Source organism: Labeo rohita, chromosome 5, assembly GCF_022985175.1.
Source record: "Labeo rohita strain BAU-BD-2019 chromosome 5, IGBB_LRoh.1.0, whole genome shotgun sequence".
In the NCBI taxonomy this organism is placed as follows: domain Eukaryota; kingdom Metazoa; phylum Chordata; class Actinopteri; order Cypriniformes; family Cyprinidae; genus Labeo; species Labeo rohita.
In genome coordinates, this window is record NC_066873.1 from 28,197,275 (window position 1) to 28,219,987 (window position 22,713).

General features: G+C 34.8%; 2 protein-coding genes across 3 annotated transcripts; one reads left to right on the forward strand and one right to left on the reverse strand.

The window, feature by feature from the left end:
- Positions 1–68: 68 nt before the first annotated feature.
- On the reverse strand, positions 69–10,456 carry hmbsa (hydroxymethylbilane synthase a). Of its 2 annotated transcripts, none has more exons than XM_051109534.1 (14): positions 10,274–10,456; positions 9,300–9,353; positions 7,819–7,891; positions 7,435–7,484; positions 7,218–7,273; positions 6,687–6,764; positions 5,456–5,533; positions 5,152–5,227; positions 4,846–4,959; positions 3,652–3,690; positions 2,575–2,694; positions 2,397–2,450; positions 1,332–1,418; positions 69–1,016 (listed from the first exon to the last, which is right to left on the reverse strand). In XM_051109534.1, the coding sequence occupies exons 1-14, from the start codon at positions 10,298–10,300 to the stop codon at positions 846–848; spliced, it is 1,077 nt and encodes a 358-aa protein (XP_050965491.1). In that variant the 5' UTR covers positions 10,301–10,456; the 3' UTR covers positions 69–845. The 2 variants fall into 2 exon arrangements, with proteins under 2 accessions (XP_050965491.1, XP_050965490.1); XM_051109533.1 differs by lacking the exon at positions 10,274–10,456 and adding an exon at positions 9,442–9,662.
- Positions 10,457–12,216: 1,760 nt separating this feature from the next.
- On the forward strand, positions 12,217–22,261 carry arcn1a (archain 1a). The gene is made up of 10 exons (XM_051110669.1): positions 12,217–12,382; positions 13,891–14,154; positions 15,346–15,525; positions 17,079–17,278; positions 17,366–17,530; positions 18,145–18,310; positions 18,593–18,740; positions 18,844–18,952; positions 20,285–20,489; positions 20,892–22,261. The coding sequence occupies exons 1-10, from the start codon at positions 12,380–12,382 to the stop codon at positions 20,979–20,981; spliced, it is 1,530 nt and encodes a 509-aa protein (XP_050966626.1). The 5' UTR covers positions 12,217–12,379; the 3' UTR covers positions 20,982–22,261.
- Positions 22,262–22,713: the final 452 nt, after the last annotated feature.

The following is a 22,713-nucleotide window of genomic DNA, read 5'->3' on the forward strand; positions in this document are numbered from 1 at the left end:
GTTCTGATGTGAGCCGTTAAAAATACACCTTAAGTATAAACGGCGCGAAAAGTGAACAACGGTGGTATTGATAATCTTTATTGCATTTCGTTATCAATCATATTGCTTTAACTGCAGAAATTAACATTGCAAGTCAAACAATTTGCTGATTAATTTAATCACGTTTAAAAGGCACATTGTGGGATCCAAACTACACAGCATAAATATACTAAATTTGAAACCATTAGTAACAGACATCTTAAATAGTCTATTTTGTCAAGAATTTTATGTAGAGCCAAAAAAATAATGTCTTAGCACCTCATTGTGATTAATTAACATTCTGCATTAATAAAATGCATCACTGAGGATATAAAATACTATATGAAGATCAAATGTACTCAATTCTACATTAAAAACCATGGCCAGATGTAGCTGCACTTAAAGAGTTTCCTCAGATGTAAGTATTATCATTCTGACCACCTCATTTTCAAGTGGTTATTAGATAAAGGCGGCAGCCTGACATCAATAGAAATGGAAGAATATCAGCATGAATTCTCTTCCATAATTCAGTGCCTGAGAAGAGATGACGGCAGTCAAAAGAAATGTCAGTGTCTTTTGTATGAACCAGCAGAGAAAAATTGGTGTGCTGTCACATTGTTAAACTGAGGCACTGAGGTATAGTATCTGAAGTGACTCAGTTGGTTTTAGACTGATATGTACAACCAATCAAGGTTGTATTTAAGCTCTGGAGATTCAGCTATAGAGCATATGGTTGAGTATACTGTTTATCCAAGTTAACAGCATGTCAGAGGTTTCTAAACTAGGTCTAATACTCCAGTGCACAACATGTAAAAAAACAAAACCATCTATCGAGCATCATTTAGTTTCCTGGCTGTTGTGAGAATGTCTTTGGCCCCCTTATTAAGGAGAGCATTTGCCAGATCCATCCCCAGTTTCTCAGCAGCTTCGAGGGCTGATGATGATATATTGTTGGCAGTGACTCCAACGTGCACACACTCCTGCGCACTCTCGTCCACCTGATAGAAACAAGTAAGAATAACGGTTATAATACTGTAAATTATAGATAATGTTGTAATATAAATACAATGACATTCAAAAGTTTGGGGTTGGTAAGATTTTTAATGTTTTGAAAGAAAACTCATGCTCACCCAGGCTGCATTTATTTGACACCATGAATTTAAAATAATGCTTTTCTATTGTATTATATTTATTAATCATTGTAATATGCTCATTTGGTGCTCGAGAAGCATCTTATCATCATCCTTTGAACAGTAGTATATATGTATATATAGAGAGAGAGAGAGAGAGAGAGAGGTATATTTGACCCTTACTTTGTTGTCTATTTCCACAACCGTCTCCATTGTGTCCTTCAAGCATTCAGCTCCATCCAAACTATAAACTGCTCCAGTCAAATACAGCTGAAACCAGAAAAAAGATCATTTAGTCTATGCTATACAAACATCAACAACACTTATTCAGATTTGGGTTGTGTGAAGTAGCATAAAAACATGCCACTGAATGCCTGTAAATACAGTGGTTGCCAAAATCATTAGAACACTATTTTTTTCATCAGCTAAAATGGTTTTAAGTTAGTTATTTCTCTTTTGCTGTAGTGTGTCAGTTGGAAATATCAGTTTACATTTCCAAATATTCGTTTTGCCATTAATTGTAATAATCCAGTGAGATTTTTGTTTGCACAATGAGTCTGACAACAGCCAGTGCTCCACACGGAGATCTGATCTCATCATCATCCAGTCTGTCTGGAATGACATGAAGAAACAGAACAAACTGAGACTAAATCCAGAAGAACTGTGGCAACGTCTCCAAGATGCTTCAAGAAACCTACCCGCAAAGCTACAGTACTGTTAAATGTTTTAGGCATTTGTGTAAAAATGCTGTAAAATAAAGATGCTGTCAAAATATAATGTCATAAATAGATTTTCTTTATCAATTAACTTATTAGATAAATGAAATTAACATTTGGTGTGAGCATCATTTGCGTTTAAAGCAGCTTTTGCACTATGTGCACTTGCACATAGTTATTCATGTAGCTTTGCAGGTAGGTCCCTTGAAGTATCTTGGAGACGTTGCCACAGTTCTTTTGGATTTAGTCTCAGTTTGTTCTGTTTCTTCATGTCATTCCAGACAGACTGGATGATGAGATCAGATCTCTGTGTGGAGCACTGACTGTTGTCAAACTCCTTGTGCAAACAAAAACCTCACTGGATTATTACAATTGATGGAAAAATGAATGTTTGGAAATGTAAACTGATATTTCCTACTGACACACTACAGCAAAAGATAGAAATAACTGACTTAAAACCATGTTTAGCTGGTGAAAATACTAGTGTTCTAATCATTTTGGACACTACTGTAGTTAAATTTTGTCTCTTTACCATGGACCCTTTCACTTCAGTATGAACAGCAACAGGCACACTGCAGCCTCCTTCCTGAAAGCAGAAAGAGGGAATGGAGAGCAGTATTAAAACTATAAAACCGCTTGACTACATAGAATGCCCTGATATGAACCACTTGCAATGAGAGCTGAGTTTGTGTGTATGTAAGGAAACCCACCAGCTGCTTGAGAAAAGCTCTTTCTGAGATGCAGCGCAGCACTGTGTCTGGATGGTGCAGGACAGACACCATTTCCAGAATGTCTTTATCTTGTGCTCTGACTTCCACTGCAAGTGCTCCCTGATGATAACACACATTTCCGTTTATTTACAGACTGACATTTACTTAGAACACAGTTCTGCATGTTAAAGGGTTAGCTCACCCAAAAATGAATATTCTGTCATTAATTACTCACCCTCATGTCGTTCCAAACCCGTTAACCTTGAGTATAAACCTTTGTTCATCTTTGGAACACAAATTAAGATATTTTTGATGAAATCCGAGAGATTTCTGACCCTGCATAGACAGCAACACAACTACCATGTTCAAGGCCCAGAAAGGTAGTAAGTACAAAAAAAGTATTCTTGTAGCTTCATAACATTAAGGTTGAACCACTGATGTCACGTGGACTATTTTAATGATGTCCTTGCTACCTTTCTAGGCCTTGAACAAGTTGCGCTGCTCTCTATGCAGGGTCAGAAAGCTCTCGGATTTCATCAAAAATATCTTAATTTGTTTTCCGAAGACGAAGGTCTTACGGGCTTGGAACAACATGAGGGTAAGTAAATAATGACAGAATTTTCATTTTTGGGTGAACTATCCCTATAATGTTACCGTGACTATATAAGTTCGTTAATGAAAGTTGATGAGTTTGTAGATGAACGCTGGATTTTCAAACTAGAGACCATGTTGACATATAGTGTTCCATTTAATGTGTAAAAAGTCTTACATTTATTATTAATGATATGAGAAACTCTGCATGCAACATATACAAATAACTGCATATTCATGGCTGCAACCGTTACATAAATTGTTACACAGGTGTTTCCTTTAGTGTTTATAATGTGTATTAACAGTTGAGCTTGCAGCTGCAGGTGCTTTTTTCTCGCATGAACAACAGTATTGACAACACAATAATAAGTACATGGCATGACGGTAATAAACACTAAAAACATTTGCTACTATTTTAAATCTAGTGCATAAAAACTTAATGCAGTTTCATAATTCATTAATGGTTTTAAATGTTTGCAAACTTACCTGGCCAACTGCATACATGCAATCGTCAGGGCTGAGAATCTGCAATTTATAGAACAGCTATTATAAATGCAGTACAAAAAAAACAAAAACTATAAACACTGTTGTAAACAGAGACCCTTCATATTCTGAATAGTGGTTGGTAGGTGCGGGTTTTTCCCCCATGAATATATTCCATTCTTGTCATACACCCATATCACGTCTCATATGAAATATTTTTTTGTTAGCACTGAATGTGAGACCGTATTATGAGGCCAACTATGAGGTTTCTTTACAAATGATCCTAATTCTATTTTGCCATGCATTTTATTGATCATACTGTGAATGATATATCCATACATGTTTTATTTAATATATCACAACCGACTTTTCTTTGCTGTCGTATGCCAGACCTTTCCAATCATTTTGTCTGCTTAAACCATCCTTTTCATATCAGTTTTAAGCTTGCATTCAGATCTACCCCCATTGAATCAACAAATAAAGGATAGAACCAAGTCCCATCTTACCTTTTTTTTTTTTTTTTTGGATAATTACTCATTACTCAGATGTTCACTACCAATCAAAAGTTTTTGAACAGTAAGATTTTTATTTTTTTTAAAGAAGCCTCTTCTGCTCACCAAGCCTGCATTTATTTGATCTAAACTGCAGCAAAAGCAGTAATATTGTGAAATATTATTTACCATTTAAACGAACTGCTTTCTATTTTAATATATTTTAAAATGTAATTTATTCCTGTTATTTCAAAGCTGAATTTTTAGCATCATTACTCCAGTCACATGATCTTTCAGAAATCACTCTAATATTTAGATTTGTTGCTCAAAAAACATTTATTATTATTTTGTTGAAAACAGCTAAGTAGAATTTTTTTCAGGTTTTTTGATGAACAGAATGTTCAGAAGAACAGCCTTTACCTGAAATAGTAATAGTAATTTGTAACATTTTAAATGTCTTTATCATCACTTTTGATCAATTTAAAGCATATTTTTTTAATTTAAAGTTATTTTAAATAGTAAAAATATTTTAAAAATGTACTGTTTTTGCTGTACTTTAGATGCAGGCTTGGTGAGCAGAAGAGACTTCTTTAAAAAAAAAAAAAAAACATAAAAAATCCTACTGTTCAAAAACTTTTGACTGGTAGTGTACGTCATAGTACAAAAGAATAGAGCTGTCACTGCTTTTATTACATAACGATTTTACCTGACTGATTCGGCTTTCCCAGCCCATACGTTTGAGGCCTGCTGCAGCCAGAATAATGGCAGCATAGTCGTCCTTTTCATCCAGCTTCTTCAGACGGGTGTTTAGGTTCCCTCTCTATAGCAGTAAGGTCAAGGAGGAAGACTCTAGTACCGTTAAAATGCTATATATAATATAGGGAAACTTGCTGGTGTAACAAATACCCAGGAAATGTGTGCTTTCTTTGGCAGTCTATCAGAATCGATGATAAAGCTGCTGCCATTAATAATATATAAACACCCACAGACGCAAAAGGAAAGTGCAGGATACAATATTTTCAAACTCCAGTTGAGGGAATCGTTTCTTCAGCTGAGCTGCTCTGCGAAGTGAACTTGTGCCAATCACGCTGGAAAAAACAGAAAGGTTTCAAAATGTTTCTGACAGCTTTGGTTACATAACTGCATATGGCTGTCAAAACATGACATCTATGGCAGAATTTAGATTTTGAATTAAATTCCATCACCATGAAAACCACTGATTTCCCTTGATTATTAGGTCATCAATCAAATTCTGGAGGATAGATGCCTGCACTTTTATTTGGCATGACAGGACTGTTCAAAAATACAAAGCTCACCTCTTCTCTGGCAGGCTGTCTAGGGTAAGTCCAGCATTCTTTGGATGAAGCACCACTGCATCATGGGGATTTTCCCTCCTTCACAAAAAACAATACAAACAAATCACTCACCGGTCAAACAGGTTTCCAAACTACCTACTACAGTCATTACAAGTCATAAATATATTTAATAAACTTTAAAAATAAACAAGATAAACTACTAATTAAATAGATATTTACACTACTGAACAAAATGCAGATACATTTTTTGGTAACACTTTACAATAAGGTGTTGTGTGTTAACATTAGTTAATGTATTAACTGACATTTAACTGACTAGCATTTATCAATCATATTTAATGTTAATGTTAGCATTTACTAATGCATTATTAAAATCAGAAGTATGCATTAGTTAATGCACTGTGAACTAACATGAACAAACAATAAATGACTGTCTTTGTATTAACTAATATTCATATAGATTAATAAATAGTGTAATAAATGTACTGGTCATTGTTTGTTCAAGTTAGTTAATACATTAACTAATGTTAACAAATGACGCATTGTAAAGTGTTACCAGAAGTTCCTCGTGATCATTTATTTGCATTTATTGTATTACAAATACTGTATTATTCCAATTTAAAATAACTATTTTCCATTTTTAATAGATGTTAAAATGTAATTTATTCCTGTGATGGCAAAGCTGAAATTTCAGCAGCCATCACTCAAGTCTTCAGTCACATGATCCTTTAGAAATCAATCTAATATGCTGATTTGGTGCTCAGTTATTATCAATTATTAATGGTTCTTATTATTCTCAAGTTTTTGTTGCTTACATTTTGCAGTATTCTATGATGAATAGAAATAAAAAAACAACAACACCTATTTGAAAATTAAATTATTATAAATGATATTTGTACAAATTTTCTTGGTATCTTGGTTTCAACAAAAATATTTTTAACACTGATAATAATAAAAAAATATATAGTTCTTGAACACCAAATCAGCATTAGAATGATTTCTGAAGGATCACGTGACTCTAAAGACTGGAGTAATGATGCTGAAAATTCAATGATATTAATTTTATAATTTAAAATTTTACTATATTATCATTTCACTGTATTTTCCAACAAATAAATCCAGCCTTGATGAGCATAAGAGACTTCTTTCAAAAACATTAAAAAATTGATTCATTTACATTAAATTATTACTTAATTGGACAACCAAAAATAAATATTTGTGCAGTCCTTACTGAAGAATGGCTCCAATAGTGAATCCCGGGGGCAATGAGGTAGGTAAATCCTTAAGAGAGTGCACCACAATATCCACTCTAGTGAAGAAAAAAAAAAAAACAAACAAAAAAAATTCACCATCCCACACACTAGAGCAAAAAATATTGTTCTAACTTCTATTGCATTGTGCTATGTGTCACTATACAATATTTTTATCACATGCTTAAATAAGATTTATTAAACAAAACACATGAAGTTTAACCAGGAAACCAGTAGAAAACAGAGCAAACTGCTAAACAGAGAAAATATGAGAACAACGGTTTTCCTGAAGCGAAATATCCAAGAGTACATTGAAGTACTCAATGTCATATCAATAACACTGAAAGCATAAAAAACATAGCTTCAATCAATCTAAAGCACTTTACAGCATAACCAATTGAACAACAGTCTATTTTTGCTTTCTAATGACAATTTCTGGAGGGAAAACCTTCATGTTAGCTGACATGAGAACACACTTAACATCAGTGCTGGATCAGAATCATTAAACTTACTCATTTCTCTCAAGGGCGTTCTCCAGCTCTTTGGTAAAGAGGCTCTTTTCGCCAATCTAAGAAAACACAGGTTTAAAACATGGTAAATCTGATGCATTTGATTGGTAATAATGGATTTGTACATATTGGGCAGCACAGAAAAGTTCAAAGGCATTTCTTTATACCGACACCACAAATCCTGACATAATGGCACATTTAATTGAGGATGGAATTCTACCTTTGATAATGCAGTGTCCAGGATTTTGTCCCCGATTGTCGACATGGCAACTGAAATGCACACAGACAAAAAGGTTAAGGGCTGAACAGTTGTGCACTGGCTCCGATTCTGACATCATCATTCATGTCTTTTGACACAGACAGTAGGATTCAGCAGTGAAGCGGTCGTATAGATTACACATTCTCAGCAGGACACAATCGCTCTCTGTTCTTAGACAAGTAGTGAGTGCATGAGGACAAGAACACGAAAAGTAGAGTGAGAGTGTGTGTGCGTGTGTGTAGAAAACTCGTACAAATCTATGCATTTGATTGAAAGACACAACAAATACAATACAATTAATGTAGATGGAATTTATACAGATTATAGCATGCAAAACTTCCTCACCTATTTCTAGATGAACATCTGGATAAAGCTCTTTCAGCGTGTCAGCCACACTGTCCGTTTGAATGCGAGCCAGCTGAGGGACACACATCAAAAAAAATGCAATTTCATCAATGTCATAAAGTCTCACTACAATAACATATGATGCAAAAGCAGGAATAAATTTATTCTGAGAGTGGCTCCCTCAATATTTAAAGTTCTTTCAAAGATTCTCTAAAACGTCATTTTTATGATTAAATGTTAGCAGTTGCTTCCAGCAATCGTTATGGTGACACTGAAGGGCAGTTTCTATCTGATTAAAGCACATGAGTTTCACACCCATTTCCACTTTGTTATCTACCCTCACTTTATAACGGTTCCCTAGAGCAGAAAATCTAAATCCATATACTTTCAATTCAATTTACTCCACATGTTTTCTCTATTTTTGATTTAACTGACTCCATTTATCATTTAATTTGAGCTAGCCATGAGGAAAACCCAAAATAATGGTCCACGTTGAGAGCTGTCAACATGTACAGACTGTGGGACCCTCAGCCAACCAAATGACCCACAACTGAAAAAAATGTCTTTTTATAACATGACTTTTTATAATGCTTATCAGATTATTAGGTAATGTACTAAACTATACTAAAATTTATATATATGTTTTATATCTGACATTTTTTTCATATAGTTTAAAAGTTTTCTCTTTAATTAATTTGCATTTTTAATAGATAACATACATTTTCCCTAATTTACAGAAGACATCCACTAAAATGTGATTCAGTGTAACAACCTTGTCAGGCATATTTACAACAGAAAGATGAATTACTTTCACCCCAAATCTACATGTTTAGATTTTGCCACTATCCTAGGTCTTGCCCATTTGTCAGTCTCATTGTTTTTACTCATTTAAAACACAATAAAATTTAATATGCTCCCTTATTCTTTTATATATCTTAATATGTACAAGTCAAAATAAGCATGTTGTTTGAATTTTTACATAAATATTGTTACACTAAATGACAATGTAACATTATTTCAACCAAATTTTGACATTTTATTCTCCAAAAACATATTTGAAACCTTAAAAGAAGACACTTTACTTACATTTAATGTGCTTTCTATGGACATAAAATCACTTTTGTACATTTTTTTTTTGATGTGGACATCTTAATGTTTTTGATCCACAATACATGTTAAATATTAAATACGGTGTTAAAGTTAAGTATAGAAAATACTGTCATATGTCAAAGAATAAATAATTAATGTAAATATTAAATACACAGTTAAAAATAAGTATAGAAAATACTGTCATAAAAAGAATAAATAATTAATGTAAATATTAAATACGGTGTTAAAGTTCAGTATAGAAAATACTGTCATAAAAAGAATAAATAATTAATGTAAATATTAAATACAGAGTTAAAAATAAGTATAGAAAATACTGTCATAAAAAGAAAAAATTACAAAACAGCATAGCTGAATGACTCAAGAGACATTACCTGGCTCTTCCTTGTTCCCATGCGAATAACCCGAGTGACTTTGCCATTTCCTTCCTGTAAGAGAGAACATATCACTAAATTTCACATTAATGCTCACCTCAGCTATTCTAAATCAGCAAAATAGTTTTCACCAAACTCTCACTCTAATATACTTGAATGGCCCTTCCATGTTATTTGCAGACACTTTTACAGTTTAGGCTGCAGGAGAAGATGTGCCGGGTCCAAGGCCTAATGAATGACTGAATGAATGAGTAACTGGTGGAGGGGTTTTCTTACTCTATACAGTGTCCTGCATTCCCCACACCCTGTGTTTCTGGGCAGTGCTGATAAACTAAAGGCTGGATGCAATGCATGTTGTGTGTCAGATATATGATGACCGCTTAACACAGTCTGACCGGTTGTTTCACAACACTGCTATTGTTTATTCGGGCGTTCAACTTTAGAAAACACTATGACAGAGGAGGCTAGAAGAAACGAGATGTAATGAAGCTGCTTAAGTCATGCAGCTAATAAAAATGTCATTTTTATTACATTAAGTGAAATATTGAGGAATCTTTTAAAAGTTGGCTATTTGATCTGTGCATAAAAACTGTTATGCTTATTGAGACTTAACGTTACATGTAAATTGGAGAAAGTAAAAGATTACTATATCGTTCATTCATACACCTCATGAATCGCTACATCACGGTGCACTTGTCGTCAAAATGTCATAATGAAGTATTAATCCATATAATCATAGAGATCACTTTTAACATAGAAATAATAAATACATTCAATTTATATATATATATGCTCCTAAAACAAAATTCCCTACTTGATTCTTGAATCCACATGTTTCTAGCCCCGCCTATTTCCCTAGCAGAACTCTTCCCATCCACCAATAGAATGACAGAACGTTTTAAATGGCAGTTCACCGAGCCAATAAAATATCACTATGTACCAGTTGCGTTAAATCTTGTAGTTGTTGCACTTACTTGAGAAATACTAACGTTCCCAGACATTTCCGCTGTGGAAGCGGAACGATTTGTTCTTCGAACTGTATCGTTAAGATTTTTCACTCATTTGTACAGTTGTTTTGGTTGAATTGCTGATTTCGAGAAAGCCCCACTGCTACCTCAAACTCGTGACCCGATTTCTGTGGTGTGACCTAGACAGGAGCTGTACTTCCGTCTGCCAAGAACACGTTGGGCTGCCGGTGTATTCATGCTCGTCATGCAGCGCCACGAAGCGCATGCTTAAACCTAGCGACACCCATGTCTCCAAACATTGTTTTAAAATAAGTTACAATTAATTGGAAATGATATTTATCAGAGTCGACTGATAAATGATTTTATATGCAGTGCTTGTTTATAGATAAAGTAAAAACACACTTTATTCTGGAATGTAATCAAGTGAAAAAAGTGTACAAAATGTAAATATAGTAGATAGATAGATAGATAGATAGTTCATAAGAGTAAATAAAAAGATAAAAAGGATTTAATTACTTAAGTAAACATTCTTTACATTCTTTATTTCATTACAGACTTTTTTGAGAGGAGGTGGCCAAAACTTTAATGTAATGTAAATGTTTACATAATTTCTTTACATTAATGATTACTTAGCAAAAATAATAAATAAAACATAAAAAAACCTATATTGCATAGAATAGGGCATAGCATTATAATATTTTTCACGAGTGACAAATGCAGACAATACATTATTAAATTACAAATGGAAATTTGTTTATACTACCACAGTTTTTTGGTGTCATGTCATCATTTATTATGGTTTATAATACATAAAAAAGATCTTATCACAACACTATACATATTTTTACATATATGACAGGTGCTGTGTTTATTTATTTATAATTTATACTGTATCTACAAGTTGTAGTTTAATAGAAAGCACTATCAGTCAAACGTTTTGTAATGTTTTTTTTTTTTTAAGAATTCTCTTCTGCTCACCAAGCCTGCATTTATTTGATCCAAAAAGCAGTAAATTGTGCAATATTTTTACTATTTAAAATAACTGCTTTCTATTTAAATATATTTTATTAAGTAATTTATTACTGTAATCAAAGCTAGATTTTCAGCATCATTACTCCAGTCTTCAGTGTCACATGATCCTTCAGAAATCATTCTAATATGCTGATTTGCTTTTCAAAAAATATTTATAAGTAATATTATTATTATTATTATTATTATCAATATTTAAAACAGTTGAGTACATTTTTCTTTCTTTTCTTTTAGGATTCTTTGTTGAATAGAACGTTTTTTTGGGAAAGAAAGTATAGAAACGAATACTTTTATTTAGCAAGGATGATTTAAATTGATCAGAAGTGATGATGAAGACATTTATAATGTTACGAAAGATTTCTATTTCAGATAAATGCTGTTCTTCTGAACTTTCTATTCATCAAAGAAACCTAAAACAATCCTACTCAGCTGTTTTCAACATAATAATAATAATAAATGTTTTTTGAGCAGCGAATCAGATTATTAGAAGGATTTCTGAAGGATCATGTGACTAGTAATAATGCTAAAAATTCAGCTTTGAAATCACAGGAATAAATTACATTTTAAAATATATTCAAATAGAAAACAATTATTTTAAATAGTAAAACTTAAATATATATGTAAATAATATATTTAATAATATGTTTAAAAATATTTTTGAAAAAAAATACTGTTTTTGCTGTACTTTGGATCAAATAAAAACGCTGGCTTGCTAAGCAGAAGAGACTTCTTTAAAAAACATTAAAAATATTACTGTTCAAAAACTTTTTACTAGTAGTGTATATTAACTATAATATAATATAATAGTGATGGATATGTTGAAAAGAAAGCTCTAGTGTTGTGTAAGGGCTGGGCTGCTGTTCCCGCTGCTGATGTTGGATCCTCCACATATGTCGCGCTGCCCTTTTACCCCGCTGACGAGCCGCTTCCGGTTGGAGACGTGGCTTACATTTCTGCCATATTGAACCGCGGAGCAGCGCACTGCACGCAAATAAGAGTTTTATTTCTCTCCGCATAGCATTTATACAACCACACAAACGGCGTTCAGAAGATTAAAGACAGTAAACATATCAGAGGCTGAAAATGGTGAGTTCATCGTTATTCGTTTACGTACAAACAACTGATTTTGACGACGGGTTCCGGTTTTTACATGAGAGATTGCTGCTAGCTAACGAAATAAACCGCAGAACGATTTATTGCTGGATATGCGTGTTAAATCAAGATTAACTTTAAAATTAGCCTATCGTGAAATTATAAATTAGCTCAGTGTATAATGTCGCTTTTTGAGCTGCTAAACTCGTTAGTAAGGTGTGTTGTCAGTATGAGGAGCCGTGAGCTACATCAGTGTCAAATACTCGCTGTACTGCAGGCCTGTAACTTTCACTATCAGCTTTTTAGTAAACATATCTGTGATAGCAGACAATTGTGATCAGTTATGTAAGTCTGTGAATAATAACAGTGGGGCTAAATGACTTTGTGTCTGAAATATCTAGCCCGGTTGTCATTTGCAACATATGTTGACGTGGTCAATTTGTGTTAGCCTTGAATTCACTGCTGGCTTTATGCATCATAAAAATAACAGCCGTTCAGATCAATTCAAATGTTTTTGTCTGCTGGAACTAATATGTTTGTTCATGCAAGCATATTAGTTGCATGTTGCTTCATTTCTGTCAGATCAGTTGGAACAGGTTTTCATTCAGAAAGTAAAGGTAGATGCACTGTGTGAGTCATACTGTCATTTATTATCTGGTAAATATTTCTGTGCAGGTGTTTTATGGAAAGGTTAATTTCTTCATTTTAAACAAAGTCTTTGCTCAGTGTTTTGTAATGAGTGCTAGCTTGTCTCATAAAGGGTTGCATTGTAGTGTTTCGTAGCAGCTGTCTATTCAGAAATGCACTTAATAAATGCCTAATGAGGTTGTATAATTTAATATCTTGTTAAACAGACCACATTGATTTCTTGGTGATGATGAAAGGAACCCATTCATTGTTACTTTGACCAGTTTTGCTGTCTCATGTTAGGTTTCCATGTGTTATTTCCAGACCTGGAAGTCGTTGAAATAAATTAAATTAGTAAAAGTCATGGCAATTTCTGTAGTCAATATAATTTTTTTATTCTTATGCTCAGTGCTAACTTAGAGATTACACTTTGCATCTGTACAACCGCTATAATGTGTAATTTTTCTAGTCCATTTTTAGTTATAACGTATGACTGGAAAGTGTGGGAAGCCTGCACGATAGGTAATCACCCTGTTGGTTTTATTAGGCGTTTCTCTGACTTGCTTCAGAGGGCTTTCGTTACATACAGTAGTCAGTCTGTTCTGACAGTTGATCATGTGAAAGCAACTTTCTGTTGAGAGATGGGTTCCATCTTTGCTGTTATGAAACGCTGTTTATCCTCAAGTGAAATACATTATAAATGAAGTACAGCAAACATGAGAGCCAGATATAGTTGTCAGTTTTGCTCACGGAAGGAATGTAAATGTTGAATCTAAGTGGCCTCTTTCCATCAATACGTCCAAGTTGTGCACTGCATACTGTCTTGCGTTTTTGAAATGGCTCCTTAAAATTCTTGTGTAATAACTCTTCTCCAGGTGCTGTTGGCAGCAGCAGTCTGCACCAAGGCGGGTAAGGCCCTGGTGTCGCGGCAGTTTGTGGAGATGACGCGGACGCGAGTCGAGGGTCTGCTGGCTGCTTTTCCCAAACTGATGAACACCGGCAAACAGCACACATTTGTGGAGACTGAGAGTGTGCGTTATGTCTACCAGCCTCTGGAGAAGCTCTACATGGTGTTGGTCACCACCAAGAACAGTAACATACTGGAGGACTTGGAGACACTGCGTCTCTTCTCACGCGTGGTATGATAGAAACAGCATCCATTAAATATGTTCAAATTTCGTTGTGAGAAATCCATTGTAAAATGGATGTTTCAGGCATTGTGGTAATGTTTAAGCATTATGGGATGCAGTATTGATGCCTGTTTATTTTATATTTTATAACTGCATATAGTAACAGTTATATAATGTAAAAATGCCAATCTACTTGAAGTACCAAAAACCAATCTACTAAAATCTACTATTTGCCTTAAAATGTACTAACAACCACCTAATACTAGAGATGGTAGAACAGAAAGCCGCATGTTGAATCATAGTTCATTGTAAGTGGCCCGCCAATTTAAAAATTATACTTGCATGTAGACTGTAATTAGGGTCATGCACACAAAGGCAAAACACCATCAGTGTGACACAACACTTAAAAGTTTTGTGGAGAATAAACATTAATTAATTAAACAATAGCTAAACAGCAGAAAATGTAACAAAATACCCTAATGTATCAAAAAGAGTAAGAGGAAAGAAAATGATTTAATAAGTATATATAATAAACATAATCATATGTGACCCTGGATCACAAAACCAGTCGTAAAGGTCAGTTTTTTGAAATTGAGATTTATACATCTTCTGAAAGCTGAATAAATAAGCTTTCTATTGATGTATGATGTTTGTTAGGATAGTACAATATTTGGCTGAGATACAACTATTTGAAAATCTAGAATCTGAGGGTGCCAAAAAAAAAAAAATCAAACTATTAAGAAAATCGCCTATAAAGTTGTCCAGATTAAGTTTTTGTAGTGTGTAATGTAGCATATTACTAATAAAAAATTAAGTTTTGATGTATTTGCGGTAGGAAATTGACCAAATATCCTCATGGAACATGATCTTTACTTAATATCTTAATGTTTTTTTGGCATTGAAGAAAAATTGATAATTTTGACCTATAAAATGTATTGTTGGTTATTGCTACCAATATACATGTGCTACTTATGGCTGGTTTTGTGGTTTAGCATCACATATGTGATGTCATACAGGGACACCTGCAAATGTGTACCTTAGAGAGTAAAAGAAGAAAAGTAAAAAATGTGTCTGTAGGTTGAATGTTTTTTTCGTTTGTAAAACACAAACTTGTCTGTGTTTAATATAGGTTGTTCTGTTATATCAGAGTTCTGATAGACAGCTGACTGATTTGTGTTTATTTTTCTATTATTGTGGTAGATTCCTGAATATTGTCGTGTCCTGGAGGAGAGTGAGATTTCAGAGCACTGCTTTGACCTCATCTTCGCCTTCGATGAGATTGTTGCCCTCGGTTATAGAGAAAATGTCAACTTGGCCCAGATCCGGACATTTACAGAGATGGACTCTCATGAGGAAAAGGTGTTCCGTGCTGTCAGAGAGGTAGGAAAGACATTTCTTAGGGAAGAGCAATACATTTTAAATAAATAAATTTTGACTCTGCAGTCAGTGGCTGAAAGTATGCTGCCATATTTTCTAATTAACAAATCTGGTAATTCTCAAAGTCTACAGCATATAATGATATTCCAGAAGATTCTGAGCTAAGACTTGTTTAGCTCAGGTGCATGCACTAATGCAAAGGAGGAGGATCAATAAGTTCCTAACGCATGAAACAAGGTGATGTGTCTGTGGACTTCAGAAAAAAAGGAAAATTTCACTTCCAGAACAAAAATGTACGGAAAATTTACTCACCCCCTTGTCATCCAAGATGTTCATGTCTTTCTTTCAGTCATAAAGAAATTGTTTTTTAAGGACAACATTTCAGGATTTCTCTCCATATTAGGGGCTGCACTATAAATTGCGTGTGATTGTCGTGCGCATCTCCTCAGTAAAGCCGGTTCTGTGATCAGTAGTAAATCTCCATCACGTGCGTTCAGCTGGAGCGGCAATAAATACACAGAGCCGTAAATCACTGACAAGCTACGCAAAATTATGCTCGTAATCGAATGCAATTCATCTGCGATTATGAAGGCGAGATTTACTTCTAATCACAGAACCAGCTTTACTGAGGGAATGCGCATGACAATCGCATGCAATTTATTGTGCAGCCCTACTCCATATAGTGGACTTCAATGGTGCCCGTGAGTTTGAACTTCCAAAATGCAGTTTAAATGCAGCTTAAAAGGCCTCTAAACTATCCCAGCTGAGGATGAAGGGTATTATCTAGCAAAATGATTGGTTATTATCTTTCAAAAATTCATAATTTATATACTTTTAACCTTAAATTTTCGTCTTGTCTAGCTCTGCGTGTACTCTGTGCATTCCAGTTCAAGAAAGTTAGGGTATGTCGAAAAACTCCCATCTCATTTTCCTCCAACTTCAAAATCGTCCTACATCGCTGCGGAAGTACTGACCAAGTGTTTATAAAGTAAACGTGCAAAGAAGTTCAAACAGTTGGAGGAGAAAATGAGAGGAGTTTTTTGACATACCCTAACTCTATTGAACCGGAATACACAGAGTTCACTCAGAGCAAGACAAGACGAGCGTTTGAGGTTAAAAAGTATATAAATTAAGTATCTAAAACCGATCGTTTTGCTAGATAAGACCCTTCTTCCTCAACTGGGATTGTTTAGGGTCCTTTGAAGCTGCATTTAAACTGCATTTTTGAAGTTCAAACTCATGGACACAGTTAAGGTCCACTATATGGAGAACATTCCTGAAATGTTTTCCTCAAGTAACATAATTTCTTTACGACTGAAGAAAGAAAGAAGAACATTTGAATGACAAGAGGGTGAGTAAATTATCTATACATTTTTGTTCTGGAAGTCAGCTTCTCCTTTAAGCATCACTGATCCCAGCCACGTGTTTGCAGTTTATAAATAACATGCTAACAAGGACTCTCAGATAACACTTGATAAATTAAATGCTGTAATTGCAATGTAATTTACTGACAATCATCTTTTCCTAACTCTAAACCACAATTAATTGTTTATCAGACTCAGGAGCGCGAGGCTAAAGCAGAGATGAGACGAAAGGCTAAAGAGCTTCAGCAGATACGACGTGATGCCGAGCGTGGAAAGAAGGGACCGGGCTTTGGTGGTTTTGGCAGCTCGGGCATGAGCAGCAGCAACACGGTCATCATCACAGACACACTAATCGAGCCCGAGAAACCCAAACCCACCCCTGCACCTGTCAGGTACTGTCATACTCTGAATAGAGAATAGCAATCCTTAATCTGTATAAAAATAGCAGCAGGCTGCAATTTAATGCCCTTCTGTTTTAGGTCCAGTGGTCCAAGTAAAGCACTTAAACTGGTTGGCAAAGGTAAGGAGGTTGATGACTTTGTGGACAAACTCAAGTCAGAAGGAGAGAATGTCATCTTACCCAGCACAGGAAAAAGACCATCAGAGGCATCCAAATCTCTGCCTCCTCCAACCCACACAGAGAGGTAATGATATGTTAGTGTTATGCAAGAATCATACTGAGTATAGTCCAAAGGACATTCGTGAAGTCTGTGATCTTATTCAATTAAAATATTTGTAGTGCTGTTCATTAATGCATTAAAACTCCATTTGTGTGTATAAATAATGTCTCTTTGTGAGGCTTTCCAAATAGACATGGATTTAAAATCTTTATTTTCTACTTGCTTAAGCTGGTTTCAGATTAAAACCTCACACATCTCAGGTTAACAGCATGTAAGCGGTACATATTCTTTTCAGTGCGCATGTTAACAGTTGCAGCATTCATGCTGTATGTGTGCGCAGCATGTCAAGTAGAGTTTTAGCGCTGAGCTTATTTTTGCTATGTCTTGCACGCTGAACTCAGCAGAACATATGGTGAAACTGCACTTATTCATCAACACAATGAAGACACTTAGAAAGTGGTGCTTATGTCTAATTGAATCTGTATTTAAACAGCAATAACCCAGAAATCTCTTTATTTTTCTGTATAGACCCACAACTCTGTTATGCATTATTAGGCACCATCTAAGATTTGGCTTAGGGTAAAAAATTTTTTACGACACTTAGGTAAATCTAACAAGAATTTCTGTCTAATTTTCAGTGTGCATATGCGAGTGGAGGAAAAGATCACCCTCACATGTGGCCGTGATGGTGGCCTTCAAAACATGGAAGTGATTGGCATGATTACCCTCAAAGTGTCTGATGAAAAGAATGGGCGAATTAGGCTGAAAGTCAGCAATAACGACAAGAGGGGCGTGCAGTTGCAGGTAAATTTTTTTTTTTTTTTTTTTTTTCTCTCTCTCTCTCTCTCTCTCTCTCTCTCTCTCTCTCTCTCTCTCTAAATATAGAAGCGTTCACTAATTATGAGTAGTCCCAAAAATTAGTACTGGAACTAATAAAAACCAAAAGTAAATGAAAAATTAATTTAAACTAAACCACAACACAAACTAAAATGAAAAACTATTAAAGGTTTCTGTATTTTCCAATACTTTTAAAAGATTACAATAAGCCTTTACATTTGTAACGCACTTCTAACCTCTTTATTGTAGACCCATCCAAATGTGGACAAAAAACTTTTCACAGCGGAGTCCGTGATTGGTCTGAAAAACCCAGACAAATCCTTCCCCCTGAAAAGTGACGTGGGTGTACTGAAGTGGAGGCTACAGACCACAGACGAATCTCTTATTCCACTAACAAGTCAGTCCTAAACATATGGTTTAGTATTACCAATAAATTTAATAGCTTACGTCTCTCCAGTAGTGTCACATGACTTACGCTAATATAATTTCTGTTTGTGCAGTAAACTGCTGGCCCTCTGAGAGTGGTACTGGCTGTGATGTAAACATTGAGTACGAGCTACAGGAGGAATCTCTGGAACTCAATGATGTAGTCATCTCTATCCCTGTACCGTGAGTATAAATTCATAGAATTTAGTTCAGGCTCTAATTTACACATTCAGTTGAGGTCAAAAGTTTACACAGACTTTGCAGATTCTGCAAAATGTTCATTATTTTACCAAATTAGAGGGGGTTATACAACATGCATGTTATTTTTTTATTTAGTACTGACCTGAATAAGATATTTCACATAAAAAGACGTTTACATTTAGTCCACCAGAGAAAATAGTAGTTGAATTTATAAACATATAAAAATTTCAAAAATTTACGTACACTTATTCTTAATACTGTGTTGTTACCTGAATGATCCACAGCTGTTTTTTTTTTTGTTTTTTTTTTATTGATAGTTGTTCATGAGTCCCTTGTTTGTCCTGAATAGTTAAACTGTCCGCTGTTCTAAAGACAAATTCTTCAGGTCCCACAAATTTGTTGGTTTTTCAGCATTTTTGTGTATTTGAACACTTTACAACGACTGTATGATTTGAGATCCATATTTTCACATGGAGGACAACTGAGGGACTCACATGCAACTATTACAGAAGGTTCAAACACTCACTGATGCTCCAGAAGTAAAAACAATGCATTAAGAGATGGGGGTGTAAACAGAATGAAGATTTGCACATTTTTCTTATTTTGCTTAAATATCATATTTTTGTCATTTAGTACTGCACTTCAGAAGCTACAGAAGCTACTTTCATGTTTCCCAGAAGACAAAATAAGTCAAATTTACCCTGATCTTCAAAATCAAATTTTTTTTTTACTTCATGCATCGTGATTCCTTCTAAAGCATCAGTGAGAACCTTCTGTAATAGTTGCATGTGAGTCCTTTAGTTGTCCTCCATGTGAAAAGATTGATCTTAAAATCATACAGTCATTGTTGGAAAGGTTTATAATAGACATAAATGCGGAAAAAACAAAGAATTTGTGGGACCTGAAGGATTTTTCTGAAGAACAGCGGGCAGTTTAACTGTTCAGGACAAACACAGGACTCCTGAACAACTATCAGTAAACAAAACACAGCTGTGGATCATTCAGGTGACAACACAGTATTAAAAAGTGTATGTAAACTTTTGAACTGACTTATTTTTATTAATTAAAATATTGTCTTGTGGACTATATGTAAACATTTTTTATGTGAAATATCTTTTTCAGGTACTATAAAAATAAAATGCATTTTGTATGATCCCTCTTATTTTGGTAAAATTACTAACATGGTGCAGATTCTGCAAGGTGTATGTAAACTTTAGACCTCATCTGTATTATACCCCTTTCCCTGTGTATAGTGAAGCATCTTGGAATTGTCTGACTTATTGACATTTGTCTATTGTAACAATCTCATCACAGGTCAGGGGTGGGAGCTCCTGTGATTGGTGATCTAGATGGAGAATATCGCCATGACAGCAGACGAAATGTCCTGGAGTGGTGTCTACCCGTGATTGATGTGAAGAATAAGACCGGTAGCCTGGAGTTCAGCATACCTGGCCAGCCCAATGACTTTTTCCCTGTCAGTGTCTCCTTTGTCTCCAAGGGCAGCTACTGTGACATTCAGGTAAGAAAAGAGGTTAATTTGCAAGGGGTTCATGAGATGATGAAAAGCTAATGATAGTTTTTAAATTATAAAAATGTAAATTAATTTTTTATTTACCTGCTTGTATATCGATTGACCATTGACTGACATGAGAGAAATGTAAACCTGTGAATGTGTAGTTAAATAATTAAAATGTTACTTTTAAATCATGGGGTACTTGAAGTAAATATTTTGTCAAAGGGGTACATCTGACAAAACAGTTTGTGAATCCCTATGTTAAGGTATTGTTCGATACGGAGTACTGATATTGTTTATTAGATTAGGTTGCAGTATGAACAAAAGATTCTTCATCATTGATCACACTGTTAAAAAGCAAAAAAATTTAAACACTCTCACTTTTTTCCTCTTTTCTCTATCTGCCAGGTCACTAAGGTGTCTCAGGTGGACGGGGACAGCCCGGTTCGGTTCTCCACAGAGACGTCATTTGTGGTTGACAAATATGAAATACTGTAAAAGGAAACATCACTAATGAAATTCCACCCCACTTGACAGAGGAGCAGATAAATGGACTAAAAAAACATTCATATAAATAAAAGAAGGGAGAGACATATAAATGGAGGGACGATGCAATCTTTATCATCTTCAGCAGTACTTTAACAGGAATTCCCCTTGTTTTTTGTTTTGGTTTTTCCCCCGAAAAAGAAAACCAAGTCAGTTTAGTCTTTGCTGACAATATTGGCTTCAATTGTACCCAATTTGGTTCACAAACCAACCTACTTTTTAAAGGCCAAACCAGTCAGCAAGGTTTGGGGCTAAAATAGAGACTGTACCAGAAGGAGGGAGTAGGCTGGTGTCGCTTTATTTATTTAAAGCCAGCATAGCAGTATATTTTTGAATTGATAGTTCATATACCTCCACTGTAAGGGTAAAAGTTGCTTGTGTCTTTTCTCTCAGTTTGTGGTTTTCTAAAGATTTGTTTTCAATGTGCTAAATTAACTTTTTTTAAACACTAGAAGATTATTGTACCTTGCTTGCAATAGCTCTTTCATTCATTTCATAGTCCTTGTTTTGTCTCCTTTTGTCATTCAGACTCCTTGTTTTGTCTAACGTATATATTTTATCTTTTGTTTACGTCTGCTGTTAACATCTGACATGTTTAAGAAGTCTTGGATCTTTGTCGATCTCTTGACTGGTTTGCTGTTTTCCTGTTTGACATTATGTTTTGGTGTAGTAATGCCAGCCTTTAAGGAAATAGAGCCTACATTTTCAAGACTTTTGTTTATCATGGACAAATGAAAAAAACATTTAAAGCCATTAACAACTTGTGTTACAGAGAGTTGATTTCATTCATTGGAGATGACAACATTGCAATCAGCAAAATGTGTTGCTTCAAAAATGTGAGCTCAGTCTGTCTGCTTTATATCATGTTTTCTATTGAAAGCAAAAAACTCTGGCTTGGACTTTTGATACTATTAGAAGGCAACCTGCTCGCCAGCATCTAAAATGTGTTGTTTGTAGATAAAGCCCTTCGGTGGAGGATCGGGATCATGTCTGTCTCTTGACTGTCTGTGATTGTGAGTAGGTTTTCAGGGAGGGACCTCAGGTCTCCTATCAGCATTATGAGTGGTTCCCAGCCTGCCGAGCCATCATCCCAAACTTCAGTCTCAACCCCACGTGGCCCCCGCTGAAGAAAAGAGGTCTCCTTTGCTGTCTTGGTTCCCAGTAATGCCTTGAATGTCTCTGCATATTTTGATGAGGGGAAGGGCATATTAAATGTTTTTGTTTATCTTTTTCCATTGTTTTCTTTTGTTAAATTTTCATGGAATCATAATGTGGATTTGGGAATGGTATAAAGACATCAGAGATTTTTTTGTAATCTTGTAAAATAACGAATTAGGGGTTCATGATGAAGAACATTCCAGTGTGAACTTATTAAAAAAAAAAATCATTAAAGAATTTAAAAAGGAAAGAATCTTGTGATCTGTTCTTCTTTTCTGCAATGAATGTATCTTATTTAAATGGCTATCACCAGGTTTAAAATCATACATGGTCTAGAATGTTTAAGTTCACATGATTTTTTAATAAAAACTATAAAGCCATGCCAGTCCACCCATATTTCAATGAAGCCCATATTACAGTGCTACTGTATTCACTTAGTCACACATACTATTTGGGTTTTGAATTACCACACTGAATGATTCATGCTTTTCTGACGTTGTTAGTTTTTTTTTTTTTTTCTGTGTTG

Coding starts and splice junctions, on each gene's coding strand:
- arcn1a (XM_051110669.1), top strand. Junction 15,526..17,078: donor TGTTCCGTGCTGTCAGAGAG/GTAGGAAAGACA, acceptor ATTGTTTATCAG/ACTCAGGAGCGCGAGGCTAA. Junction 17,531..18,144: donor CCTCCAACCCACACAGAGAG/GTAATGATATGT, acceptor TCTAATTTTCAG/TGTGCATATGCGAGTGGAGG.
- hmbsa (XM_051109534.1), bottom strand. CDS start 10,300: ATGTCTGGGAACGTTAGTATTTCTCAA. Junction 7,892..9,299: donor TGGGAACAAGGAAGAGCCAG/GTAATGTCTCTT, acceptor TGTGTCCCTCAG/CTGGCTCGCATTCAAACGGA. Junction 5,534..6,686: donor ACTATTGGAGCCATTCTTCA/GTAAGGACTGCA, acceptor TTTTTTGTGAAG/GAGGGAAAATCCCCATGATG.